This window comes from Oncorhynchus mykiss, chromosome 17, assembly GCF_057628025.1.
Source record: "Oncorhynchus mykiss isolate SJ-2025 chromosome 17, ASM5762802v1, whole genome shotgun sequence".
Classification (NCBI taxonomy): domain Eukaryota; kingdom Metazoa; phylum Chordata; class Actinopteri; order Salmoniformes; family Salmonidae; genus Oncorhynchus; species Oncorhynchus mykiss.
This window is the reverse complement of record NC_143038.1, coordinates 31,845,598-31,871,039: the sequence shown is the minus strand read 5'-3', so window position 1 is coordinate 31,871,039 and position 25,442 is coordinate 31,845,598. Positions and strand designations below refer to the sequence as shown.

Below are 25,442 nucleotides of genomic sequence, written 5' to 3'. Positions count from 1 at the left end.
CCCATGGTAAGCCTCGCAGCATCCCAACCACAGACCGTATACATAAATCCCAACTCACAAATCAATCAACAAGTGGTGCCCGACATTATGCTAAATTCATTAATCTCGCGATACAAAGTCGACCCCACGGTACTTCAGTCATGTGGCTGGGTGTTGGAAAGCAAGTGAAGTCTTTCTACAGTCGTGTAGCAGAGGAAAGGACACGTCCAGCGTGTCGCAGCTGATATTTTGCAATCATGGTAATATTTTGATCTTTTTGCACGACATTTGGATGTTTAACCATTTAAACACCAAGAAATAACTACTATTCGTGGTTACACATGCTTAGGAAAATAAGATGTTCGTGGCAAAACTACAATTTTCAGCGCTGAACTAGCTAAGCTAACTAGCTAACTTATTTGGCATATAGATTCAATTTCAGGGTGGGAAGTTGACGAGCTAGCAAGTTAAGTGATTGCGTAATGTGTCATAGCATAGTAAAACATGTAACTATTGTATGCAGTAATTACTAGCGAAGTACAGTGGGTAACGTTCGCTAGTGCTCCCAGCAGAGAGGTGGGGGAAATGGATGTTGGCAGCCTCGATGGTAGGCCTCTGTCTCAGTGGAAATTCTGATTTTGCGAAAGGAAATGGGTGACTATCACTTAATGAACATATTAAGCAAATAACGCAACACACGTTTATGAACGTTTGTGATACACGGTAAGCGTCTAATTTAGCTCCCTTTACAAAGTGCGTAAGGTTACTGCGTGTTGGTCCCATACAACACGTGGCTTGGCGCTCGTCTTGGTAAAGCATTTGGCACGGGAGTTAAACGAGGCTCACGCTACTTTTTGGCAAATACTATCAATTACCTGTATCATATCACATCGACTGTGTCGTCCACTTGTGAAATGACTATTCTTGCCTAACATTGTTTAATTTGACCACTTGCCGTAATTTTACGCACCACGTGGATAATTCCATCATGGCTGCATACACGCGTGCAGCAGCGCTTTATCGCCCACGTCCGGTGTTTAAACAAGTTAATAACGCGTGTCGCTACCTCCACAGTGATTTAATAATTTGGTTTCAGTCATGTTTGACTGAATGTTTGAATGTAGCTAGTAATATGAAGTTTAATAACCTAATGCGTATCTCTTCCACAGGTGCTGTTGCATGTGCTGTTCGAACATGCAGCAGGGTATGCGCTCTTCGTTGTTAAGGAGGTGGAAGAGATTGGCATGCTTTTGCCTCAGGTACGAATAAACAATTCATCCACAAATATGATGACATTTGACGCAGGTTTACCCATATTTGTTGACGGTTGGGGAGTTAATCTTTACGCCCTCTCCCCAGGTTGAAGACTGCGTTCTAAACATTGGGAAATTCAATGGCATGGTGAGCCTAGCTGCTTTTTTCCCGTTCAAGTCGGCCCAGGCTGCTCTAGATAATATTAATGCCATATCAGAAGGTGAGTTGGTTGCTTTATTTCGTTTACTCAATTGTAATCCAAGCTCGGATGTAATGATGTTATACAAAAATCTGTCAATCCTCTAAATGACTGTGCTGACACCAATCATCAAACCTGAACTTCTGGGCCTGGCTATATTAATTATACCAGGTGGCATTAGCCAGTATGTTAACACACCCCCAGCTAATAATACTCTTATTTGTAGTCTATAATTCAAATTGTTGTAATTGTTTCAGGTGTGGTCCATGCTGACCTGAAGCTGTTCCTGGAGACTAACCTTCCAATAGGGGGCAAGAAGAAGGCAATGCTGGGGGTAGGTGATGCCAAGATAGGAGGAGCTCTGCAAGAAGAACTGGGCTTGGCCATCCAGACTGGAGGAGTGGTGGCAGAGATATTGAGAGGTGAGTACTCAACTGGGCTACAGTACAAGTTATTGTGGTGGGGGGGAATCATCATTTATGTTGACCAGTAGACAGTGTGCAGTTGGGGATGTCTGGCCTGTGGTGATGTCAAGATTATCAATCCCTGACCCTCGTGACGGTTTATACTGAAAATCTGAACGGCCGCCAGTGCCAATGACCCAGGTTGTGAAAATACCACCCCGTGCATACTCACAGTCACTTACTGTTCTCACCTGAAGGTGTGCGTCTCCACTTCCACTCCCTGGTGAAGGGGCTGACTGCCCAGGCTGCCTCCAAGGCCCAGCTGGGGCTGGGCCACAGCTACTCCAGGGCCAAGGTCAAGTTCAACGTCAACAGGTCCGATAACATGATCATCCAGTCCATTGCCCTTCTTGACCAGCTGGACAAAGACATCAACACTTTCTCCATGCGTGTGCGGTAGGTACAGCTGCTTTGATTACTAAGTCTCCCTCAAAGGAGATGTGGTATGTAGTAGTAGACCAACAACCATCCACTGACACACTTGCTAATGGGACCAAATGATGTTTATACCAAATCTGTCAATCCCCTGAACTCGTAATGTTGAGTCTTCCATCGGTGCTGACGGTCCCTCAGTATAAATAGAAATTATGCCCTCAACCTGGTTGTTTTGATTTTCCAAACATTCCCAACTTCTGCTCCCTCATTCCCGTTCTGGTTTATAGTGAGTGGTATGGCTACCATTTCCCGGAGCTGATCAAGATAGTGACGGACAACTCTACATACTGCAAGATGACCCAGCTGATTGGCAACCGGAAGGAGTTGAGTGAAGAAAGTCTGGAGAGCATGGAAGAGGTGGTGATGGACAGTGCCAAGGCCCAGTCCATCCTGGAGGCCTCCCGCAGCTCCATGGGTCAGTAGCCATGTCCCACACGGTCTATTATATGCAGGTATTAAAAACAACCCCTTTTTTGCCCATCTAGGACTTTGAGGTGTCCTATATGACCAACACAGAGGGGTAGATTATTGTAGTTCTCTCATAAACCTGTAGTGAAGGCTCAAATCCTTCCTGTGGATCCTGTCGGGAGATACAAAATGTATATTTCAGTCTTCACTGTGGTGTTTGTACAATGAGCGCTCGTGTTCCTGGTATCAACGTTGCTGCTCGGTCTTTTCTGTAGGCATGGACATCTCTCCCATTGACCTGATCAACATTGAGCGGTTCTCTAACCGCGTGGTCTCACTGGCTGCCTACAGGCTGGAGCTCCAGGAGTACCTTCACTCCAAGATGGGCCAGGTGGCCCCCAACTTGGCCGCACTCATAGGAGATGTGGTATGTAGTGACCTTATGACTGTCCACTTGACACTAGCGGGACCAAATGATGTTTATACCAAATCTGTCAATCCCCTGAACTCGTAATGTTGAGTCTTCCATCGGTGCTGACTGTCCCTGACACCTCTGCGACCAGTGACATGTTCACCGGCCAACTTCTGACATGTCGTCTCTTCCCCCTCCCCCTAGGTGGGAGCACGCCTGATCTCCCACGCCGGCAGCTTAACCAACCTGGCCAAGTACCCAGCTTCAACTGTGCAGATCCTGGGTGCTGAGAAGGCCCTGTTCAGGTACTGGGGCACCCCCTCCCTGCTGGGGAAACTGGCGGCTGCTGTGATGGCAGGGCTGGGGCGGAGCAGAGAAGGGTGACTGGGTGTGACCACCTCGGGGTGATCTCTCTCTCCGTTACGCACCCCCACAGTCTGAGCAGCCGCCCAGGGCACTAAGAGGTAGATTACTTGGCACTTTGTTCTAGTCTTGGGCCATGATAAATGGGTTATGGCTGTACTTTCGTTCGAATTAGGAAATCTCATGGCAACTAATACAAATTGAGTAATCAACACTTACCTATTGGGGAAACATTTGTTTCCATAGCGAAGTTAACTTAAATTGGTAACCCAACAGCCATTCCCCGCACACAGGGCTCTGAAGACGCGTGGCAACACCCCCAAGTATGGCCTCATCTTCCACTCAACCTTCATTGGTCGTGCTGCAGCCAAGAACAAGGGGCGTATCTCCCGTTACCTGGCCAATAAGTGCACAATCGCCTCAAGAATTGATGCCTTTTCTGGTGAGTGATGGATGGGGTTTAACCATGAGGAGAGCAGTGGCTTAGTAAAAAAGGTTGTTTCATGGCCTGTTCACTATGTCCCGTCTGGCATTATTTGCGATGATGTTCTTATTTTTCGTCAACAGTAATCCACCTCCGGGTGTATGATGGTGATGCGTTAACTACTGAGCAAATCCAAGGTCTTGAGTAATGTTGCTGGTGCCTCCTGCTGGCAAATGGTGTAATTTAATTTCTTTCCAATCTGACAGATGTGCCCACCTGTGTGTTTGGTGACAAATTGCGTGACCAGGTGGAGGAGCGCCTTTCCTTCTACGAGACCGGAGAGGCGCCTCGCAAGAACCTGGACGTCATGAAAGAGGCTGTTATACAGGTGCGCTGACATTGAAATGGGATCTGTTTTGTGAGCATGATTTTAGTACTTTACTCGTAGATGTTTAGCTTATTTGCTGTGAGTGATGACAACATTTTCCCTGACTCACATGTGGGGGTTTACTGATTTAATGAGCCTGACACTGCTAAAGCACATCTCCACCACTGCTTCTAGCAGCCCTGAGTGGCTAGTCTCCTAGAAGTATAACCATGCTGTTTTGCTTACCCCCCCCTCCTAGGCCGGAGAGGTGGCAGCTGAGATAAAGATCAAATTGGCAAAAAAGGAGAAGAAACGCAGGAAGCGGGAGAAGAAGCTGGCAGCCTTCTCCACTGGTGACGGCGACGGCGACGAGGAAGCGGGTGATGGCGAGGCAGGGGTAATTAATTGCTTCAGCTGTCCAGTCGAACTGAAGGCATGTTTTGATTTGAGATTTGACCCTTCCACATGGTTCTGTCTCAGTGTACGACATGCTAAACTAACTTGACTCCGAACCATTGGCTGGTCCCCTACAGTGGCCCAAATCACTGAAGTGAGTCGGACATTACAACTCTCCATACGGAAATGAGCGTAGACCATAGAGTAATTCTGAAACATCCTGATGTAATGATCTATGTCTTTAGGCGACTGAGAACGGCGAGGCAAAGAAGAAGAAGAAAAAGAAGCCGGTAGCCGAGGCCATTCAAATGGAGGAAGAGGCTTCAGCAGCAGAGAACGGAGATGCTCCGGCTAAGAAGAAAAAGAAACGAAAGAGTGAGGCAATGGAGGTGGAGCCAGTGGCTGAGGAGGCTCCAGAAACCCCCCAGACTGAGAAGAAAAAGAAGAGGAAGAAAAAAGACTGAATAGCTGATATTTGGCTGAGACTTTTTAAGGCCTGTACAGTTTTGTTGCCATCTTATTTTTTAGCTTTGGATAAGAGGTTGTAAGCCAACTGACTTGTGTAATCAAGTTTCTCAATTTGAGTCTTTCTGCTCCCTAGCCTCAACGTACTACACGGGAGGTGAATATTCAGCTCAGTGCATTGATGTTAATGTAATAATCATCACACTTGTATGTAAATACTTTCATGGACATTTTCTATCAAATCTGTTCAATATAAATGTGCTTTCAACCATTTCCTCACGTCTCTGAAATAATTCCAGCCAATTTGATGTAAAGGGGGATAGTTGTCTAAACCAGTTATGCATTCCTGACTTTATCAATTTACCCCTATCAATCTGAATGGTTTGAAACTGGTGAGACACTTAAATTCAATGAAAAAGATCCCGCTTGCTTATCTGAGATTGCTGCCCTGTATGTAAATGAGGTCTCGCTGAATACAGCTAATGGAATGTTAGTGACATGAAAGCGTTTAACTTCACATTTTCCCAAGACATGGGCAGGAAGCTTAAATTAACATTGAAATACCGTGCTATTGAGTGCACAATTTATGGGCAGTCTTGATGCAATGGTTGTCATCTAGTGGCAAATCAATTATGCATTTCTGTGAACATTGTTCTACACATGGTATCAAGAATATGCCTTTCGGGTGAAAATAAGGTCAGATCATTGTAAGTGGGCAAGATTTCACCTGTGACACTCAACACACCGGAATGTTTTCGATAAACCAATTGCAGTGAGATCAAATACAATGTGAATTTGGTCCTGTGTTTAACGGGGGAAAATACCCTCAGATTAAAGCTGAGAATTTGCACTAATCGTAGTCATTTCAAATCTGAAGTAACGAGAAATTCCTATGCCAATACTTTGAGCTCGCTGTATAAAAAGGTGGGAATCACAAGCTATCAAATGTTCAGATGTGTGAAATTATGCTTAGCCGTAATGTACATCAGGTTCGTGTGTGCATACAAAAATCATCCACGCCACACTTGTTCAAGTACTGTATATTCACCAACTTCATGATATTTGACTCCTATCATCCTTCAAAAAAATCTAAACCAAATTTCATGTCCTACTAATACATATATACTGTATAAATACATACATAAATATATTTTACATACAACAGCCATACATTTTTAAAGGGGAATAATGAGTGGGGAGGGGGGTGTTAGTGTGTGTTTTAGCCTGGTGTTGTAAAATACTTTGTCCCCCCCCCCCTCTGGTCTGATAGGGCATGATGCAGTGTGTACACACACAGCCCTGTCAGTTGCCCCAGTATGGGGAGCTGCCGTAGCTGGACTTGTTGACCTGGCTCTTCTGCTGCATGCTGCTAGACTGGCCTCGCTGGCTAGGACCTCCCTGCATTCAGAGACAGGACAGCGTCACCACACTGATATAGACATGTAAACCAGAGGTAGGCAAAGTGATGGCTAGTGTGGGTGCAGGCTTTTGTTGAAATAAAACTGATTAACCAAAAATCAGTCTTGGGTAGAATCAGGTGTTACTGCTTGGCTGGAACAAAAGCCTACAAGCACAGGGTAGGATTGCCCACCAGTGGCATGTTAACACAAGGTTGTAGACTGGGTGGAGGTGTTACCTGTCCGTCCTGGGCCAGATGATGGTGCAGCATCTGGGAGTGGGGTTGCTGGTGGGCAGGCTGCAGGATGTGGAGGAAGGGGGCGGGAGCGTAGCCACCCGGGGCCCCTCCAGGACCCCCCATAGCCGAAGGCAGGTTGAAAGGAGGGGGAGTCCCCGCATGGAAACCCTGCTTATCAAAGGACTGGAGACAGACAATTGGAGAGCAAAGTCAAGGTCAGTGATTAGATTTATCTGGAAAAAAACGACCATGGAAAAAAAAAAATACCATAACACAGTTAAGCTCTGGCAAAGGACTAGAATTGAAATCATAACTGATAAGAGAGTATTGTGTTAGTGTATGATCCTGGGGAGATAAGCCCTGATGGACTAATGGGTATCGTAATGATGTACAATGGAAAAAATATAAACGTCCCATGTTTCATGAGCTGAAATAAAAGATCACAGAAATGAACCTGAGGCCCATTGTAGCGTCATTCATCCGCCGCCATCACCTCATGTTTCAGCGATAATGCACGGCCCCATGTCACAAGGATCTGTACACAATTCCTGGATGCTGAAAATGTCCCATTTCTACCATGGCCTGTATACTCACCAGACATGTCACCCATTGTGTATGTTTGGGATGCTCTAGATCGATGTGTACGACAGCGCGTTTCCGTTCCCGCTAATATCCAGCAATTTCGCACAGCCATTGAATAGGAAGTGGGACAACATTCCACAATCAACTCTATGCGAAGGAGACGTGTCGCGCTGCATGAGGCAAATGGTGGTCACACCAGATACTGAGTGGTTTTCCGATCCATACTTTTCTTTTTTAGGGTATCTATATTCCCAGTCGTGAAATCCATAGATTAGTGCCTAATTTATTTATTTAAATTGACTGATTTCCTTATATGGACTGTAACTCAGTAAAATCTTAAACTGCTGCGTTTATATTTTGGTTCAGTGTAAATACAAATCTGAAACACAAACATCTCACCTGGGTCTTGTTGTAAACACTTCCACTGATTTCTGGGACCCCGGAGTTGCCTGACGTCACAGAGATGCCGCCTAGCATACGATAAAATATTGAAATAGTTGGACAAACATTCGTATCACAGTCAAAAGCATGACTTAATGCCTCTTAAAATCAGGACAGCTTATGACTTTTGCCCAATACTGATGAAAAAATGTTTCAGATGTCATTGAAATGGCAATATTTATTTATTTCCCCAGGCAAGTTCTCATTTTTAATAATAGAAATACATTTAAAAAAACACCACAAGAGTTAGAACCGTTCAAGCATGGTAACGATATGGGGTCAGATGACCAGGATTTAATGGGAGGGTGAAGTACCTTTACCGGGGCCTGTGGTAGCAGATTTGGCCTGGCTCTGGGAGGAGTTGCTATATCCCTTGCTATAGTCTACTCCTGCTTGGCCCTGGGTCAGGTCCTCATACCCTGAGACCAAAACAACAACATAACTCTCTTTTCCACAGTGGTCAACTAGATTGTTGGTGTGTGTGTCTCCCTCTCTCACGGTAACCAACCTGAGCTGAAGGTGTGCTGGCCGTAGCCACTGGGCTGCTGCTGCTGGAAGGGGCTGGCTGAGGGGTTTCCCAAACCCACACCGTGCTGCTTGGCTGGCCCCTGTCCCTGGGGCATGAACATGGTGTGGCCGTACTGGAAGGCAGCGCCAGGCATCCCGGGGTAGTAGGGCAGGCCTGTGTAGCTGTAGCCTGGCGGGAGGAAGGCCTGCTGCTGCTGGCTGTTGTGGTGGCCCTGGGGTTGGCCTTGAGGCTGGGGCTGGGGGGGTTGTGGCTGGGCCTGGTTCTGCCCTTGGCTCTGGCCCTGTTGGGGCTGCTGTTGGGCCGACAAGCTGCTAGGCGCAGGGGAGGTGGAGTCACCCCTGCCAAACTTTGTGACTTCACCTGCAGAGGAAGGGAGAGGAGGGAAGATTACGGAAAGCGTAACACATGGTAAAGATGTCCCCCAGGGGTGTGTGATCGTACCTGTTACTATTTTAGCAGAATAAACATGAACCATTTTCCATTTTTTTTTATCCCCCTCAGCTCCATAGTCATGGAACTATTGTCAAGCTAGTTTACAATTCCAGGACCTAGTTCCAAAAGTTTCAAAACAGTTGACAAAAAGGGTTTGACAGTAGCGCTGCTAGAGTTGCTTACCTGAGTAGGGGTTATTGGTGAGGCTCCCATCTCTGCCAGAGAGTGCTGCAGGACCAGGGAATGTGATTCCGTAGTAATCCTGCAAAGAGGGCTTTACGCAGAGAGAGACCAGATCAGAAACATAGAAATCCAAACCTGTCTAATTGGAATGAATGGCAGTAGAGTAGTAGCCTGGTTGCAGTCTCTGTTCAGCTATTACGTTCCACTGCTTGCCACTCCTGTCTCTTTGCCAAAGAGACTGGCCTTCCAGTTATCTTTAAATATGAACATTTATCATTAATGAACTTGAGGAGATCGGAGGATTTGATTCTGATTCGATAACCCTCACAGCTATGATCCAATCACAATGTTTATGCAAATTAGACTGATAGGAAAACATTCTAACTTATTTCATCAATTTCATTGGAAACATTCTAACATTGGGCATTCTAACCTAATACATTTCATTGTAAACATAAACATTGGGTGCAAGAAAAAGGATTCGGATTCCCCTTTACTGCATTTTTACCACCAGCCAATGTGATCAAAACACAACAGAGAAGCTCTCGCCATTCAAACTTCACCGCCAGTTCACCGTGTGAACACTGTAGCTTATTTTATATCCAGCAAGCAAAACCTCCAAATCTATACAGTACCAGTCAAAAGTTTGGACACATCTACTCATTCAAGGGTTTTTCTTTACTTTTACTACTTTCTACATTGTAGAATAATAGTGAAGACATCACAATTATGAAATAACACATATGGAATCATGTAGTAACCAAAAAAGTGTTAAACAAATCAAAATAGATTTTATATTTGAGATTCTTCAAAGTAGCCACCCTTTGCTTTGATGACAGCTTTGCATACTCTTGGCATTCTCTCAGACAGAAATACTCCTCAGCACCCCTCCACAGACAATCCCGCAGGTGAAGAAGCCGGATGTGGAGGTCCTGGGCTGGTGTGGGTACACATGGTCTGCGGTTGTGAGTACAGGTTGGATCTAAAACGACGTTGGAGGTGGCTTATGGTAAAGGAATGAACATTCAATTCTCTGGCAACAGCTCTGGTGGACATTCCTGCAGTCAGCATGCTAATTGCACACTCCCTCAAAACTTGAGACATCTGTGGCGTTGTGTGACAAAACTGCACATTTTAGAGTGGTCTTTTATTGTCCCCGGCACAAGGTGCACTTACGGCCTCTGTAATGATCATACTTATTAATCAGCTTCTTGATATGCCACACTTGTCAGGTGGATGGATTATCTTGGCAAAAAAGAAATGCTCACTAACAGGGATGTAAACAAATTTGTGCTCAACATTTGAGAGAAATAAGCTTTTTGTGCATTTTGAAAATCTCTGGGATCTTTTATTTCAGCTCATGGGATCAACACTTTACATGTTGCGTTTATATTTTTGTTCAGTATATATTGCTACTTCTGGGACATGCATTGTGATAGGCTACTGGTTCAGGATCTATAAGAGGAATAGAGAGAGGATGGAAGAGAGAGATGCCAATGAAGATGCCAGAGTTTGAATTGTGCAAGAACGGAACAGATCTGTAAGTTATATATATATATATATATATATATTAGGCCTTGCCTACTACACTGAATCAAAGCGATCAGCATCTGTGCAATTCATCCAGAGACAAAAACAGGATCTGTCTGATGTGCCAATGAATTGAAGACGAACATCACCAAATGTGTCAGTTTAATTAAATGTACAATAATAACAAAGTGTAGTACCTAGGCCTATTTGAGACCCTGGCTGTTGACCTAGGCAACAGATTGCCAAGCAGGGACTGGAGCTACTTTTCGGAAATGGCAAACTCGCGTTCTCATCCATAAACGCATTTTCAAGTGCACGCGCACTGTCCGGCAGCTCACATCAGCAGGTATTCTTATCATTAGGAGAGACGTATAACGTGGATCGCAAAAATAATGATTAGGGTCACATTTCCTAGACGTTTGTCAGCCAAGCACGAGTGATCAGTGTAGCCTTTAATCATCCAGACATCATGTTGAACTATCTTCACGCATAGATTAAAAACCACCAAGCTTTCATCGTCGACTCAATTGAATGAAGAACAAAAAAAAATCAGAATTACCGGGGGAAAGTTTGGAAAAACTAATGTCCATTCAGAAAGTTTCCTAAAGTATCCTGTCTGGATTCAATCTCTTAATTAGAGGAGAGAAAAATAACATAACTGAAGTGAGCATAACACAATTGTAAAAATGTAAGCAAGTCCCGATCAGGAAACACGAGGAATGACGATAAGTGGTAGTTTTGCGTTTCTTTCCTCGTGAATAGGATGCAACCGAAGCAAACGTAGCTCGATTGAATCTTATGGGCTAATACAGTATTTTCTGTATCATTATTTCTCGCTGTCTCTCTCTCAATACGGAGTCCTTTCTAGCCACTTTGAACAACATGATTTTGCATTGACACCGCCTTCTCACAAGGTAATAACCACACCCCGTTATAACGGTATTGTTATTCTTAAAATTCTAATTCTATATTGTGCCAAATTTGCACGCACTCCATGTTCCATAACGTTGTCATGGAAAATAGATTGCTTTTAACTGCCAATCAGAAACTGCGCCGTAAATCCCCCCCTGTATACTGAATGTTGAGATTGCCGAAAGGCCATTCTGTTAGCTAAAAATACTGGTACACAAATTAGGAGAGTAGGGTGTTCAATCAAAAACACATATTTTGACCAATTGGTAAAATGATGTGTAGATAATCGTCTAAGAAAACCAATGGTTTAAAATGTCTCTATCATAATCCGTTCAAAAGTTATGTTTAGTTTTTTTTACCCGTGGAGGATGGCCAAAATTGGGTGACTAAATCAGACAAAAAAAAAGTGGTAAATACAAATCTGGAAAATAGATTTGCGTCAGCTAGGCTGGATGCTGTGCGAGAATTAAGGCCAACTGACAGGCTCACTGTTGAACTCATCTTTCTTCTCGAATCCGGAGGACATAAAACAATATAGAGGTGAGATAGATATCGATTTTGAGACATGGCATACAATATTTTTTAGATTTTAGTATACACTTTTCATATTAATATGAAATTCCTGTTCTTTTTCATAGATTTCTCACAAAAACAATATGTGGGGAAGTGCCAAGTGCCAAGATGGAGGCAAGGTGGCTTCAAAACAGCGCCCCCTGTCAGTCATCAGTGCATATATAAATCATTGAGACTCACAATAGGCAGTCTGGACTGTAGCATGTGGAGGTCCTCATAGCCGTAGATCTGCTGTGGAACACATGGCAAATACAGTCACTTGAATGGATCATACACCCAAATAACAAAATATGTTTCTTTACTTTGAAAGCAGGGAAAGGAAAAGCGGGATAACCTAGTCAGTTGTACAACTGAATGCATTCAACTGAAATGTGTCTTCCGCATTTAACCCAACCCCTCTGAACCAGAGAGGTGCGCGGGGCTGCCATAATCAACATCCACGTCTTCGGCGCCCGGGGAACTGCCTTGCTCAGGGGCAGAAAGACCGATTTTTACCTTGTCAGCTCGGGGACCTTTCAGTTACTGGCCCAACGCTCTAACCACTAGGCCAGGAGAGACAGTGACACACAAACAGACACAATAGTTACCGGGTAGGCAGGCAGCAGGCCTCCTGGGCCCATGATGTACTGGTTGGGCAGTAGTGGGGGAACCCCCTGAGACAGGTTAGGAGGAGCTTTACCTGAAAAACACAAGAACAAAACACACTGCTATCTAGACAGAATTACAGTTTCACTTATAGTCTTTACGTTTGTGTTTTAATATGTAGGTGAACGGGACTGTATTAGTGTGTGTATACATGTATGCGCGCGTGTATATTCATGCATGTTTGTGTGTACCAGTTGAGGAGGAGAGCAGCGGTGCGGTCCTGGGGGCTGAGGAGAGGTTCGCTTGGGCCGTGGTCCCGTTGGCACTGAGCCCCAGTGCTTGGCTGGCGTGATGCCCGCTGCCACCCATGCTACTGACCATGCTGTTCATGTGGCTCATGGTGCCCATGATGTGAGCCATGCCGCTGTTGACCTGGTGGAGTGACTGGGCTGGGGCCTGGGCAGAGGAGTAGGAGCCAGACGAGGGTGCCAGAGAGCTCACACTACTGTCTACACTGGTATACTACACAGAGAGAGGTAGAGTGAGAGAAACCGAGAGAGTTAGTTACAGAGGAGGTTGTACTCGGTATGGTATCTCTTAAAAGAAGCGTGTGTGTGCGCGCGTGTGTCTGTGTGTTGAACAGTACTCACAGTGAGAGAGGAATGACTACTGCTGCCATGGCTACAATGGGGGAGAGAGAGAGAGAAAGATACATTAATGAATGTCCTTAATATCCCCATTTGCTCTTGATTTAGATATACAGTGCCTTGCGAAAGTATTCGGCCCCCTTGAACTTTGCGACCTTTTGCCACATTTCAGGCTTCAAACATAAAGATATAAAACTGTATTTTTTTGTGAAGAATCAACAACAAGTGGGACACAATCATGAAGTGGAACGACATTTATTGGATATTTCAAACTTTTTTAACAAATCAAAAACTGAAAAACTGGGCGTGCAAAATTATTCAGCCCCCTTAAGTTAATACTCTGTAGCGCCACCTTTTGCTGCGATTACAGCTGTAAGTCGCTTGGGGTATGTCTCTATCAGTTTTGCACATCGAGAGACTGACATTTTTTCCCATTCCTCCTTGCAAAACAGCTCGAGCTCAGTGAGGTTGGATGGAGAGCATTTGTGAACAGCAGTTTTCAGTTCTTTCCACAGATTCTCGATTGGATTCAGGTCTGGACTTTGACTTGGCCATTCTAACACCTGGATATGTTTATTTTTGAACCATTCCATTGTAGATTTTGCTTTATGTTTTGGATCATTGTCTTGTTGGAAGACAAATCTCCGTCCCAGTCTCAGGTCTTTTGCAGACTCCATCAGGTTTTCTTCCAGAATGGTCCTGTATTTGGCTCCATCCATCTTCCCATCAATTTTAACCATCTTCCCTGTCCCTGCTGAAGAAAAGCAGGCCCAAACCATGATGCTGCCACCACCATGTTTGACAGTGGGGATGGTGTGTTCAGCTGTGTTGCTTTTACGCCAAACATAACGTTTTGCATTGTTGCCAAAAAGTTCAATTTTGGTTTCATCTGACCAGAGCACCTTCTTCCACGTGTTTGGTGTGTCTCCCAGGTGGCTTGTGGCAAACTTTAAACGACACTTTTTATGGATATCTTTAAGAAATGGCTTTCTTCTTGCCACTCTTCCATAAAGGCCAGATTTGTGCAATATACGACTGATTGTTGTCCTATGGACAGAGTCTCCCACCTCAGCTGTAGATCTCTGCAGTTCATCCAGAGTGATCATGGGCCTCTTGGCTGCATCTCTGATCAGTCTTCTCCTTGTATGAGCTGAAAGTTTAGAGGGACGGCCAGGTCTTGGTAGATTTGCAGTGGTCTGATACTCCTTCCATTTCAATATTATCGCTTGCACAGTGCTCCTTGGGATGTTTAAAGCTTGGGAAATCTTTTTGTATCCAAATCCGGCTTTAAACTTCTTCACAACAGTATCTCGGACCTGCCTGGTGTGTTCCTTGTTCTTCATGATGCTCTCTGCGCTTTTAACGGACCTCTGAGACTATCACAGTGCAGGTGCATTTATACGGAGACTTGATTACACACAGGTGGATTGTATTTATCATCATTAGTCATTTAGGTCAACATTGGATCATTCAGAGATCCTCACTGAACTTCTGGAGAGAGTTTGCTGCACTGAAAGTAAAGGGGCTGAATAATTTTGCACGCCCAATTTTTCAGTTTTTGATTTGTTAAAAAAGTTTGAAATATCCAATAAATGTCGTTCCACTTCATGATTGTGTCCCACTTGTTGTTGATTCTTCACAAAAAAATACAGTTTTATATCTTTATGTTTGAAGCCTGAAATGTGGCAAAAGGTCGCAAAGTTCAAGGGGGCCGAATACTTTCGCAAGGCACTGTATTTACAATCCAGTATCTATAAATTGACCGAAGAAAGTAACTGCATTTCTAGCCTATAATGGCAAAACTTGGAATTCTGTATGTATAAATTGTCTCTAACTCACGTCAATGCAAGCACGTAAAGGCAAGTGCGTGTTACCTGCTGAGTGGTGCCAGGCTGGCAGAGGGCATGTCGTGTGGCAGACTGGGGAGTGCCGAGCTGTGGGAGGGTATGGAGGAGGGCATGAGGGCAGAGGGGGCAGGGGCACTGCTGGTACTGATGCTCAGAGAGGGAGACTCCGGCTTTGGCGTAGAGGAGGCTGATGAAGCTGGTGAGAGAGAGGGAAACAATCAATTAAAAAACACAAATCCTGAGGTCGACTGACAAAAAGAGCAGCACAGAATGAATGAAATGTGTAACTTACGGTCCATAGCAGACGTCCTCACACCGTTCAGACCGTTCTGTTGAGACGAGCAAACGACTAATTAAACATTGGATTCTTCACCCATGTCAACTTTACTTTATTATCCCAACATTGCAAAATGCATTTATCATTCATATTTCATACACAACAAATTATGTGTCTCATTATTGCACAACCCAGGACACTGTGTGGGAGGCCTGAGTCTGGTTCATTAGGGCACACCATAGCCAAAACCTTCTGCAACAGAACACAAAAACAAGCGATTCTTATAGGACAAGTTCAGGTAGTCTATCCCGGTTTCTGGACGTTTTCTTCCATTTGGTACCTAATGAATACTGTTGGCCTGCGGTGTGTTCGTTATGGCTTACACTAGCCAAACGTAGACTCACCATGATTGGCCCGGGTGCCTCTTTGCTCTGGGAGAAGGCCAGGTGTGAGTGAGGGGCCACAGGCCCACAGTCATAACCGCTCCCCACTGAGACAAAGGGAGACGTGGAAGAGGAGGAGGGCACCGAGGAGGAGATGGAGGAGGATGGAGTGGAGGAGCTGACTGTACCCATAGAGGAGGTGGTCAGGCTGGGCATGGGCACCGACGGGGAGTGGTAGACAGGCTCAGAGGATGAGAGAGGGAGGGTGACGGAAAGAGGGGTGCTCATAGATTCACTGGAGACAAACCGAGAAGGAGGTTTTAGTTAAACTATGTCGAGACACTTTAAAATATATAATAAGAAGAATTCGTATGGACTTCTAGGGTGAGCTAGCATGGTCTTCAATCTGTTGACCACCCCTGGGGTGTGTTCAGGAGTGCAAAATAACAGAGTATACACAATAAATTGTGCTGAGGAGATCGGACTGTCTAAGGCAAATGTGGAATCATGTAAATTGGTTATTTTTTCTGTCTGTAACTTTCACCTCCCAGAATACACCCGCGGTGGAGATTGTGACCCACCTGAGGTGATTGGAATAGAGGTTGGTCTGGCTCTGTGGGGCCGGGGTGGACTCCCTGGAGCCCCCGGTGACACACGTCTCCACGGGGCCAAAGTCCGGCAGGGCTGCCTCCGAGCCAAAGTCCAGTGCTCCGAACTGAACGTTAAGACCGGGGACGTCGGCAGTGCCAGGCATTTCCACCGCCGACGAGGGGATCTGGAGTGGAGGGGAAAGCTGTTACTCAGAGGGGACTCATTGACGGGAAACAGCATCTTTATTATTCACAATCCTTTGCATTTGAGAGAATCATCAGGATCTGCACAGATTTGCTAATCTTGATCGCCAATCCCCTCAAACACCCTTAGCTTCTTCATTTAGAGCAGTGCTCTTCAACGCTGGGAATTGACCAATTAAGCATCAAGACCTTGATTAGATCAATCAGATGTGTTTGTACTGGCCTAAAACAAGAACCTTGATAGCCAAGGTTGACCATTCCTGTCCTACACACTGCGTGAAGCCCAATTCTTTCCTTGATTTCTCCTGTCCTTGATTCCTTGACCTCACACAGGGAATCGAGGAAATATTTGTCTGTGGTTCCTTTTACCTTAGAGGTGGGAGGTATCCTTCGTTTCTGGGCCTTTAGCTGTGGAACGCGGTGCTGCTGCAGCGAGTTGCTGCCTTGAGTGTCCGGCCCGGCGCTGTGGGCAGGCTTGGCACCGATGGTGGCCAGGGGGGGTCCCTGGATGGGGGAGGGAGATTGGGCTGGGCTGGGCTGGCGAGCAATGGGCAGAGAGGGGGCGCCGTGTTTCTGGGCCAGCTGGCTCAGCACCAGGGATGGCTCAGGCTGCAGCTTAAAGTCCCCTGGAGGGCGAACACACAAATACAGATCAGTCAGGCATACGAACTCAACCACCACATACAGACACATGGCCATTTAACAAAAAAAACAATATGCCAGGTATTTGAAATTATAGATTATTTTGGTTAATCTGTGTTACTCACGGCTGAAGTGGGAGGTGTGTGAGGAGGATGTGGCGCTGGGCTCTGGGACCTTGATATCCCAGCTTGAAGTGGAAGGCGGTGGGAGAACAGGAGCGGCTCCTCCTACCCCTGGGAGTCTACTCCCCAGAGAGGTGTTACTGGCCCCCTGAGTGCTGGGAGGGGGGGCTGCCTGGGAGGATGGGAGAGGACCCAGGCCCGGGCCCTTCAGCTGCTCCAAGATCTGGGCCCCCGGACTGGACTGACTCCTCTTAGACTGGCCCAGGTCCCCGAAACCTGCCCCTAGCACTGACGACTGGCAGACAGAAGGAGAGAGTTGAGTGAATGGGGCCCTATGTTAATACAAGCAAAATATGGCAACCAAGTAAGAGAAATACCACTTGACTTTTTCAAAATGTTGTTAGGTTACAGCCTTATTCTAAAATGGATTACATCGTCGTCGTCCCCCCCCCTTATCAATTTACACACAATAACCCATAATGACAAAGCAAAAAAAGCTATTTATAGCAATTTATAATAAAAAAAAACAGAAATATCACATTTACATAAGTATTCAGACCCTTTACTCAATACTTTGTTGAAACACCTTTGGCAGCGATTACAGCCTCGAGTCTTCTTGGGTATGACGCTACATGCTTGGCCCACCTGTATTTGGGGAGTTTCTCCCATTCTTCTCTGCAGATCCTCTCAAACTCTGTCAGTTTGGATGGGGAGCGTTGCTTCAAAGCTATTTTCAGGTCTCTCCAGAGATGTTCGATCGGGTTCATGTCGGGGCTCAGGCTGGGCCACTCAAGGACATTCAGAGACTTGGTGAACCTTCGCCCCAGCACCCTGGAGCAGGTTTTCATCAAGGATCTCTCTGTACTTTGCTCCGTTCATCTTTCCCTCGATCCTGACTCGTCTTCCAGTCCCTGCCGCTGAAAAACATCCCCACAGCATGATGCTACCACCATCATGCTTCACTGTAGGGATGGTGCCAGGTTTCCTCCAGATGTGACGCTTGGCATTCAGGCCAAAGAGTTCGATCTTGGTTTCATCAGACCAGAGAATCTTGTTTCTTATGGTCTGAGTGTCTTTAGGGGCCTTTTGGCAAACTCCAAGCGGGCTGTCATGTGCCTTTTACCGAGGAGTGGCTTACGTCTGGTCACTCTACCAAAAAGGCCTCTGGAGCTCTGTCAGAGTGACCATCGGGTACTTGGTCACCTCCCTGACCAAGACCCTTCCCCCCCGATTGCTCAGTTTGGCCCGGCGGCCAGGTCTAGGGAGAGTCTTGGTGGTTCCAAACTTCTTCCATTTAAGAATGATGGAGGCCACTGTGTTCTTGGGGACCTGGAATGCTGCAGAAATGTTTTGGTACCCTTCCCCAGATCTGTGCCGCGACACAATCCTGTCTCGGAGCTCTACGGACAATTCCTTCGACCTCATGGTTCGGTTTTTGCTCTGGCATGCACTGTCAACTGTGGGACCTTATATAGACAGGTGTGCACCTTTCCAAATCATGTCCAATCAATTGAATTTACCACAGGTGGACTCCAATGAAGTTGTAGAAACATCTCAAGGATGATCAATGGAAACAAGAAGCACCTGAGCTCAATTTCTAGTCTCATAGCAAAAGGTCTGAATACTTATGTAAATAAGGCATCTGATTTTTATTTGTAATAAATTTGCAAACATTTCTAAAAACTTGTTTTCGCTTTGTCATTAGTTTTTATTTAATCCATTTTAGAATAAGGCTTTAACGTAACAAAATGTGGAAAAGGTCAAGGGGTCTGAATACTTTCCGAAGGCAATGTATATACAAAAGTATGTGGACACCCTTTCAAAGTAGTGGATTCGGCCAGTTCAGCCACAAGATTGAGCACACAGCCATGCAATCGCCATTGACAAACATTGGCAGTTGAATGGCCTTACTGAAGAGCTCAGATGACTTTCAACATGGCACCAGCATAGAATGCTCGTTGGAAGCTTCATGAAATGGGTTTCCATGGCTGACCAGCCGCACGCAAGCCTAAGATCACCATGCGCAATGCCAAGCGTCAGCTGGAGTGGTCTAAAGCTCGCTGCCATTGGCCTCTGGAGCAGTGAAAACGCGTTCTCTGGAGTGATGAATCACACTTCACCATCTGGCAGTCCGACAGACGAATATGGGTTCAGCGCATTCCAGGAGAACGCTACCTGCCCCAATGCATAGTTCCAGTGAAGGGAAATATTAACCCTACTGCATACAATGACATTCTAGACGATTTTGTGCTTCCAACTTTGTGGCAACAGTTTGGGTAAGGACCTTTCCTGTTTCAGCATGACAATGCCCCATGCACAAAGCAAGGTCCATACAGAAATGGTTTGTCGAGATCGGTGTGGAAGAACTTGACTGGCCTGCACAGAGCACTGACTTCAACCCCATCGAAAACCTTTGGGATGAATTGGAATGCTGACTGCGAGCCAGGCCCAATCACCCAACACCAGTGCCCGACCTAACTACTGCTCTTTTAGCTAAATGGAAGCAAGTCCCCGCAGCAATATTCCAACATCTAGTTGAAAGCCTTCCTAGAAGAGAGGAGGCTGTTATAGCAGCAAAACGGGGGACCAACTCCATATTAATGCCCATGGTTTTGGAATGAGATGTTCGACGAGCAGGTGTCTACATACATACACCATATGACCAAAAGTATCTGAAAGGTTTTAAAGGGCACGAGTATGGCTCACCAGGGCGGCGTGTGCATAGCTGGTGCTGCCTGTGCCAATGGCCGACCCGTTGCGGGGGGGGTGATGGTGGGAGTTGGTGAAAACCAGGCTCTGTGTAGAGGGGGCATCCCCTCCTCCTCCTCTTCCTTCTCCCACTGGCTTCTGCAGCAGAGAGGGCAGGTCCAGACTACAGGAGACACATATCATTATTACAACATATGATACTATTTATATTGCGCACATACCCACTACGGAGAAAGTCTGATTAAAATCAACACAGTCATAACGGGGACCATGTCTCAAGGGAAGGATCCATACGTCCTTCCTACTTATTATGCACATCCAAATGTATCTACCAAAGCAGCTGGGCCAAACATATCACTCCATGGAATAAAACTGGCAAAGAGGTCAAGCTGTTATTTTGTGTACCACTGGGCTGGTATTTTCCCCATATCTACACAACACCAAAAGCAGTGTTTTTTATTTTATTTTTGATATATATATATATATATATATATTTTTTTTTTTACCCCTTTTTCTCCCCAATTTCGTGGTATCCAATTGGTAGTTACAGTCTTGTCCCATTGCTGCAACTCCTGTGCAGACTCGGGAGAGACGAAGGTCAAGAGCAGTGCGTCCTCCGAAACACAACCCAACTAAGCCGCACTGCTTCTTGACACAACGCTCGTTTAACCCGGAAGCCAGACGAACCATTGCGTTTGAAGAAACACCGTACACCTGGCGACTGTGTCAGTGTGCACTGCGCCCGGCCCGCCACAGGAGTAGCTAGTGTGTGATGGGACAAGAACATCCCTGCCGGCCAAACCCTCCCCTAATCCGGACGACGCTGGGCCAATTTTGCGCTGCTCTGTGGGTCTCTTTGTAGCAGCTAGCCTGGACTCGAACCAGCATCTCTAGAGGCACAGCTAGCACTGCAATGCAGTGCCACTCGGGAGGCCTAAAAAGCAGTGTTGATATGTGACGGGTGGGTGCCCTAGTTAGTCGTGCGGATGGTGAGCTGGGAGTTACCTTTGCCCAGGTGTGAGGTGGTTCTGAGGTGCAGGTGCACTTGAGGCGGTGAACACTTTGGTCTCGGAGAGCTGAGGGGAGACAGAGAGTTATTGACAAATGTAATAGACCAAGTTGTGAGACATAAGGCCAACTATAGTTTTGTTAAACCTTTTGAAGTCACACTGTATGAACTAGTGCACTGTTGTGCAGGACTCTAAATTCAAACATTTAATTGGTATCACTGGTGCTCCCCACTTTAAAAAGGTAAAGAGAACATAAAATTCAGGAGCACCCGAAAATACATTTTTGTTAAATCGATTGAGATACAGCCTATATGAATTCCAGCTACTTCTGAAGCACATGTTGTTCCATAAAAACGAATATGTAACCCTGTAAATACATTTGTTTATTATTAAAAAGCTCAAATGTAATTGAAATGAAAAAGTCATTTGTGGAATAGTTGGTTTCTACATTATGTAAAATAACCATTTTCCTATTGCGATGCATTACATTGAAAATTGTACACCATCTCTTTAAGAACATTTGTGACGACAACATGCAAGAGCTGTCATTCATGAATTGCTGTGATCATTGATCTCCTGAAGAAGCTATCCCTTTCCCGTCCTTCCTGTGCCCTCAAATGTTTGGATATACTGATAATGTTACCAGGTTGTTAGCTAGCTAATGAGGTAATACAAAGGTTACACAAATTATGTGGGTGATTTTTCTAGGAACACTGGTGCTCCCATTTTAAAATTTGAGTTAGCATATGGTGGTCGCACTTCACAGCCCTGGTCATGTATGTGTTCCATCTGGAAAATAAATGTCCAAAATGTGAACATAAGACAAAGCTCCTTCCACCCCCTGACCACTACTACTTCCCAGTCCCCATTACCCAGACTCACACTCATCTCTTCGCTCCAGTCCTCAGCAGCCCAGTCTTCCAGAGTACTCCTCCAGGCCACTGCAGGGAGCACACCAGAGAGGGGTCAGAGCACAGAGATGAATGGAAACAACACAAGGGCTTCTTGGAGAGGCGTTTGTGAACATGGACTGTAATTCAGCAGCATTGCTAGGGAGATTTCCCTAGCAACAGTCTACAGGGTCCCATTAGAAATACAACAATAAAACATCCTGACCAATGAACACCTACCGGTCAAAACATTCCAGAAAACTATACAAGAGAAAATGGGTCTTTCTATAAATAAAAGGGGACAATGTGTGACATCAGGGTAAACATTTCAAAATAGTTTGATATACAGCTTCAGGTGTAGTTACAGAAATAAAAGTTTAAATAGGCACAATGAGACCATAACTCCACCTAGCAACAACAAAACATCTATATGTGATTCAAAATGTCACTTGAAATATGGACACCGCAAGTTTCTTTGTCTTGCCTAGAAGCAAGGACTGTTTATGCATTTAGTCAACTTCTCTATCATTTATAGCCATGCTAAACAAACAGCTTCTTAATTTCGGTTGATATAATAACATAATACAATGCGTTTTGTCAAGAAAATCATTGACAATATTAACAATAATCTATAATGAAATTAATCAGTAAACACTAAGCGTTGGTCTGCATGTCAGAGTCTGAAAATTAGCCGGCAAATGCTTGCTTCCTCGGTCCTTGATTCCTCCACTCCTTGCCTCTCCTCAAAAGTGCATTGGAGCCCAAAGGGATGAACCTTCCTCTCAAAGCACATTGGGGGAGAAGAGTGGATGTGAGAAATGGAGGAAACAATTGGAGAATCTCAATTGCATTTTCTTGAATCTTCACGTTCTCTCCTTGTCTCAAAACCCATTGGATAAGAAGTTGAGAGGGGAGGGACCTAGGGCTGTTGCGGTGACTGTATTACCGCCACATTGGCGGTTACGAAGGCAGTCAAATTTCACATGACCGTTTAGTCACGGTATTTAGGTTTATCCAAGCTCTGATGCTGCTGATGGTCATTAGTAGCCCACCATACTTGCTAACTGCCTGGCACTCAGCACTCTATTGTCCCTCTAATCACTCTGACATCAATGCAAATCTAATCAAAAACTTCATGAGAGCCCATGAGCTCATGTTGCAACAACATTTGTATTGGCTATGCAATTGTGTGAGAAAACAGAGGGATGGCCACTATTAAAAAGAGGAGGACCCCATCAGCTTTCTATATGGTAGGCCTACTATATTTATTTATCATTTTTCCTAATATTAAACACATTGCTTATATTTATAACAGGAGAATAGCATCTCTGACTGGCATGAAAATTAACCACTGGAAAAGTGTTCTCCATTTGCAATGTTTTCTTACATTTTTTAAAGCACTTTTTACCCCCTTTTTCCCCAAATTTCATGATATCCAAATTGGTAGTTACAGTCTTGTCCTGTCGCTGCAACTCCCGCACGGACTCGGGAGAGGCGAAGGTTGCACTGCTTTTTGACACACGGCTCGCTTAACCCGGAAACCAGCCACACCAATGTGTCGAAGGAAACAGCTGGCGATCGAGGTCAGCGTGCATGTGCCCGGCCGCCACAAGGAGTGGCTAGAGCATGATGGAACAAGGACATCCCCCAAACCCTTCCCTAACCCGGGATCGAGCCCGGATCTGTAGTGACGCCTCTAGCACTTACTCTGTTGGGTAAGCCACATTGCGTAAAAAAAGTTTTTTTTGTTGATGTTAGTGGTTGTATTAATTTGGGATCCATCACATCCCATAGTCTGGGACAGTTATATTTGGAATATTTATTTCTCACACAGATTAGAATAGGTCAACATTTGTACTATTGGGGATAGTAGATTGACATAGGCTAGTGCTTTTGCTCTTCGTTAGGCCTACTCATCTTGTTGACTGACGAAAAGTAAATGTGGACAGTTCTTCCAACATCTTCAATATGCACCTCGGAATTGGACAAGGACGTGCGCAGTTGCATTCCCGATGTGTGTCTGTCTTCACTTGAGAAGGGGACAACGACCACTGGCCGCAAAAGGCATGTATTTTTTAGGGTGCATTACGGCCACACAAAGGGGATGCCGCAGTGAAATTCTAGGCATTATCAAGTGCTTGTCAAATTGTGAATGATGTAGTGTGTACAGCCTGCACAAAAAACAAAGTAGAACTCATGCCTTTCAAGCAACTTTTTTCAAATCATCATTAGAGTGGCCTTACAATGTATTAAAAATCTGAACATCTATAGGCCAACGTTTGTAGAACAACTCAAGTTATTAATGTAACTCTAAATTAAGCATATAGGAATACTTATTTGTTAACGGCTCAATACAAAATAGCTGCATGTGCGCACTCCCTCAAATCATTTGGAGAAAATATCCTTTCTATTCAACATAAGGACAACTAAGATAATGCTATTCTGTTCTTCTGAAATAGACTACACTTTCTTCATATCATGCTTCTTTAGACCTGTCTAAAATAAATAATGGATTTATTATGAAGGTGTAGGATTTATTAGACTTTTTAAAATGTAGATGTTCCAAAGGTCTGCATCAGTAGCTTGTAGGCTGTGTGTGGAAGCCAGGATATGCTAAATGTGTTTATGTTGATTAATGGTCAATTACCGTGAGACTGTCAGTTACTTGCTTGACAATCCCCGGCTGACAACATTTTGTGACCACCACAGCCCTAGAGGGACCTCTGACCTTCTCATTTAATGGTTTTTGAGGAAGAGACGAGAGGATGCGAAGAATTAAGGAAATGCAATTGAGATTGTTTCCTCCGACTAAGCTAACATCTGGAATTGTTTTAAGACGGTCATGTCAAGGATTTAGAATTTTAGGACCCCTTTAGGTATAAAATAAATAAGTAACCATTGAATTTGGCCTTACTGCTATTATCCAAATGAAACACATTAAATAACAGATTAATACATGGCAAAACAGATAGTCAAAAACAATTATCAAAAGGAAGTTTGCTTTGAAGTGTCTGTCCTATATCTGAGAGATAAGAATGATTTTTTATTTATTTAAATTTACCCACACTTTTTTTGGTGCACTAAACTACATGGCCAAAAGTAGTTTGCCGAACATCTCATTCCAAAATCATGGGCATTAATATCGAGTTGGTCCCCTCTTTGCTGCTATAACAGCCTTCACTCTTATGAGAAGGCGTTCCACTACATTGCTGCGGGGACTCCATTCAGCCACAAGATCATTAGTGAGGTCAGGCACTGATGTTGGGCGATTAGGCCTGGCTCACAGTCAGCATTCCAATTCATCCCAAAGGTGTTAAATGAGGTTGAGGTCAGGGCTCTGTGCAGGCTAGTCAAGTTCTTCCACATCGATCTCGACAAACCATTTCTGTATGGACCTCGCTTTGTGCACGGGGGCATTGCCATGCTGTAACAGGAAAGTGCCTTCCCCAAAACGTTTCCACAGAGTTGGAAGCACAGAATCACCTAGAATGTCACTGTATGCTGTAGCATTAAGATTTCCCTTCACTGGAACTAAGGGGTCTAGCACGAACT

The 25,442-nt window shown here is 44.9% G+C and overlaps 2 protein-coding genes and 2 non-coding genes across 6 annotated transcripts in view; 3 read left to right on the top strand and 1 right to left on the bottom strand.

Moving 5' to 3' along the window:
* LOC110494006 (NOP56 ribonucleoprotein homolog) lies at positions 1–5,437 on the top strand. 2 transcript variants are annotated; one of them, XM_021568666.3, is made up of 12 exons: positions 1–239; positions 1,149–1,238; positions 1,339–1,453; positions 1,690–1,854; positions 2,094–2,292; positions 2,559–2,746; positions 3,015–3,166; positions 3,356–3,456; positions 3,808–3,956; positions 4,205–4,326; positions 4,565–4,702; positions 4,947–5,437. In XM_021568666.3, the coding sequence occupies exons 1-12, from the start codon at positions 237–239 to the stop codon at positions 5,163–5,165; spliced, it is 1,641 nt and encodes a 546-aa protein (XP_021424341.3). In that variant the 5' UTR covers positions 1–236; the 3' UTR covers positions 5,166–5,437. The 2 variants fall into 2 exon arrangements, 1 of the variants encoding a protein (XP_021424341.3); XR_016487876.1 differs by having other exon boundaries at positions 118–239; positions 3,356–3,615.
* Positions 2,805–2,929, top strand: LOC118940681 (small nucleolar RNA SNORA26). Its single transcript, XR_005037267.1, has one exon. It is a non-coding gene; the product is annotated as a small nucleolar RNA SNORA26 (small nucleolar RNA).
* Positions 4,404–4,469, top strand: LOC118940669 (small nucleolar RNA SNORD57). Its single transcript, XR_005037255.1, has one exon. It is a non-coding gene; the product is annotated as a small nucleolar RNA SNORD57 (small nucleolar RNA).
* Positions 5,438–6,191: 754 nt separating the features above from the next.
* Positions 6,192–25,442, bottom strand: part of ubap2a (ubiquitin associated protein 2a) — a 40,863-nt gene continuing 21,612 nt past the window's right edge. For both annotated transcript variants that reach the window (XM_036949998.2, XM_036949999.2), the window contains exons 9-27: positions 21,883–21,941; positions 20,996–21,066; positions 19,988–20,153; positions 17,285–17,576; positions 16,887–17,143; positions 16,305–16,498; positions 15,745–16,018; positions 15,356–15,392; positions 15,091–15,259; positions 13,220–13,250; positions 12,821–13,091; positions 12,572–12,663; positions 12,165–12,215; positions 8,970–9,060; positions 8,334–8,714; positions 8,140–8,244; positions 7,784–7,854; positions 6,803–6,985; positions 6,192–6,564 (exon numbers count right to left, since the gene is read on the bottom strand). In XM_036949998.2, the coding sequence (XP_036805893.2) occupies positions 6,469–6,564; positions 6,803–6,985; positions 7,784–7,854; positions 8,140–8,244; positions 8,334–8,714; positions 8,970–9,060; positions 12,165–12,215; positions 12,572–12,663; positions 12,821–13,091; positions 13,220–13,250; positions 15,091–15,259; positions 15,356–15,392; positions 15,745–16,018; positions 16,305–16,498; positions 16,887–17,143; positions 17,285–17,576; positions 19,988–20,153; positions 20,996–21,066; positions 21,883–21,941 (2,891 nt within the window). In that variant the 3' untranslated portion in view covers positions 6,192–6,468. The remainder of the gene's footprint in view (positions 6,565–6,802; positions 6,986–7,783; positions 7,855–8,139; positions 8,245–8,333; positions 8,715–8,969; positions 9,061–12,164; positions 12,216–12,571; positions 12,664–12,820; positions 13,092–13,219; positions 13,251–15,090; positions 15,260–15,355; positions 15,393–15,744; positions 16,019–16,304; positions 16,499–16,886; positions 17,144–17,284; positions 17,577–19,987; positions 20,154–20,995; positions 21,067–21,882; positions 21,942–25,442) is intronic.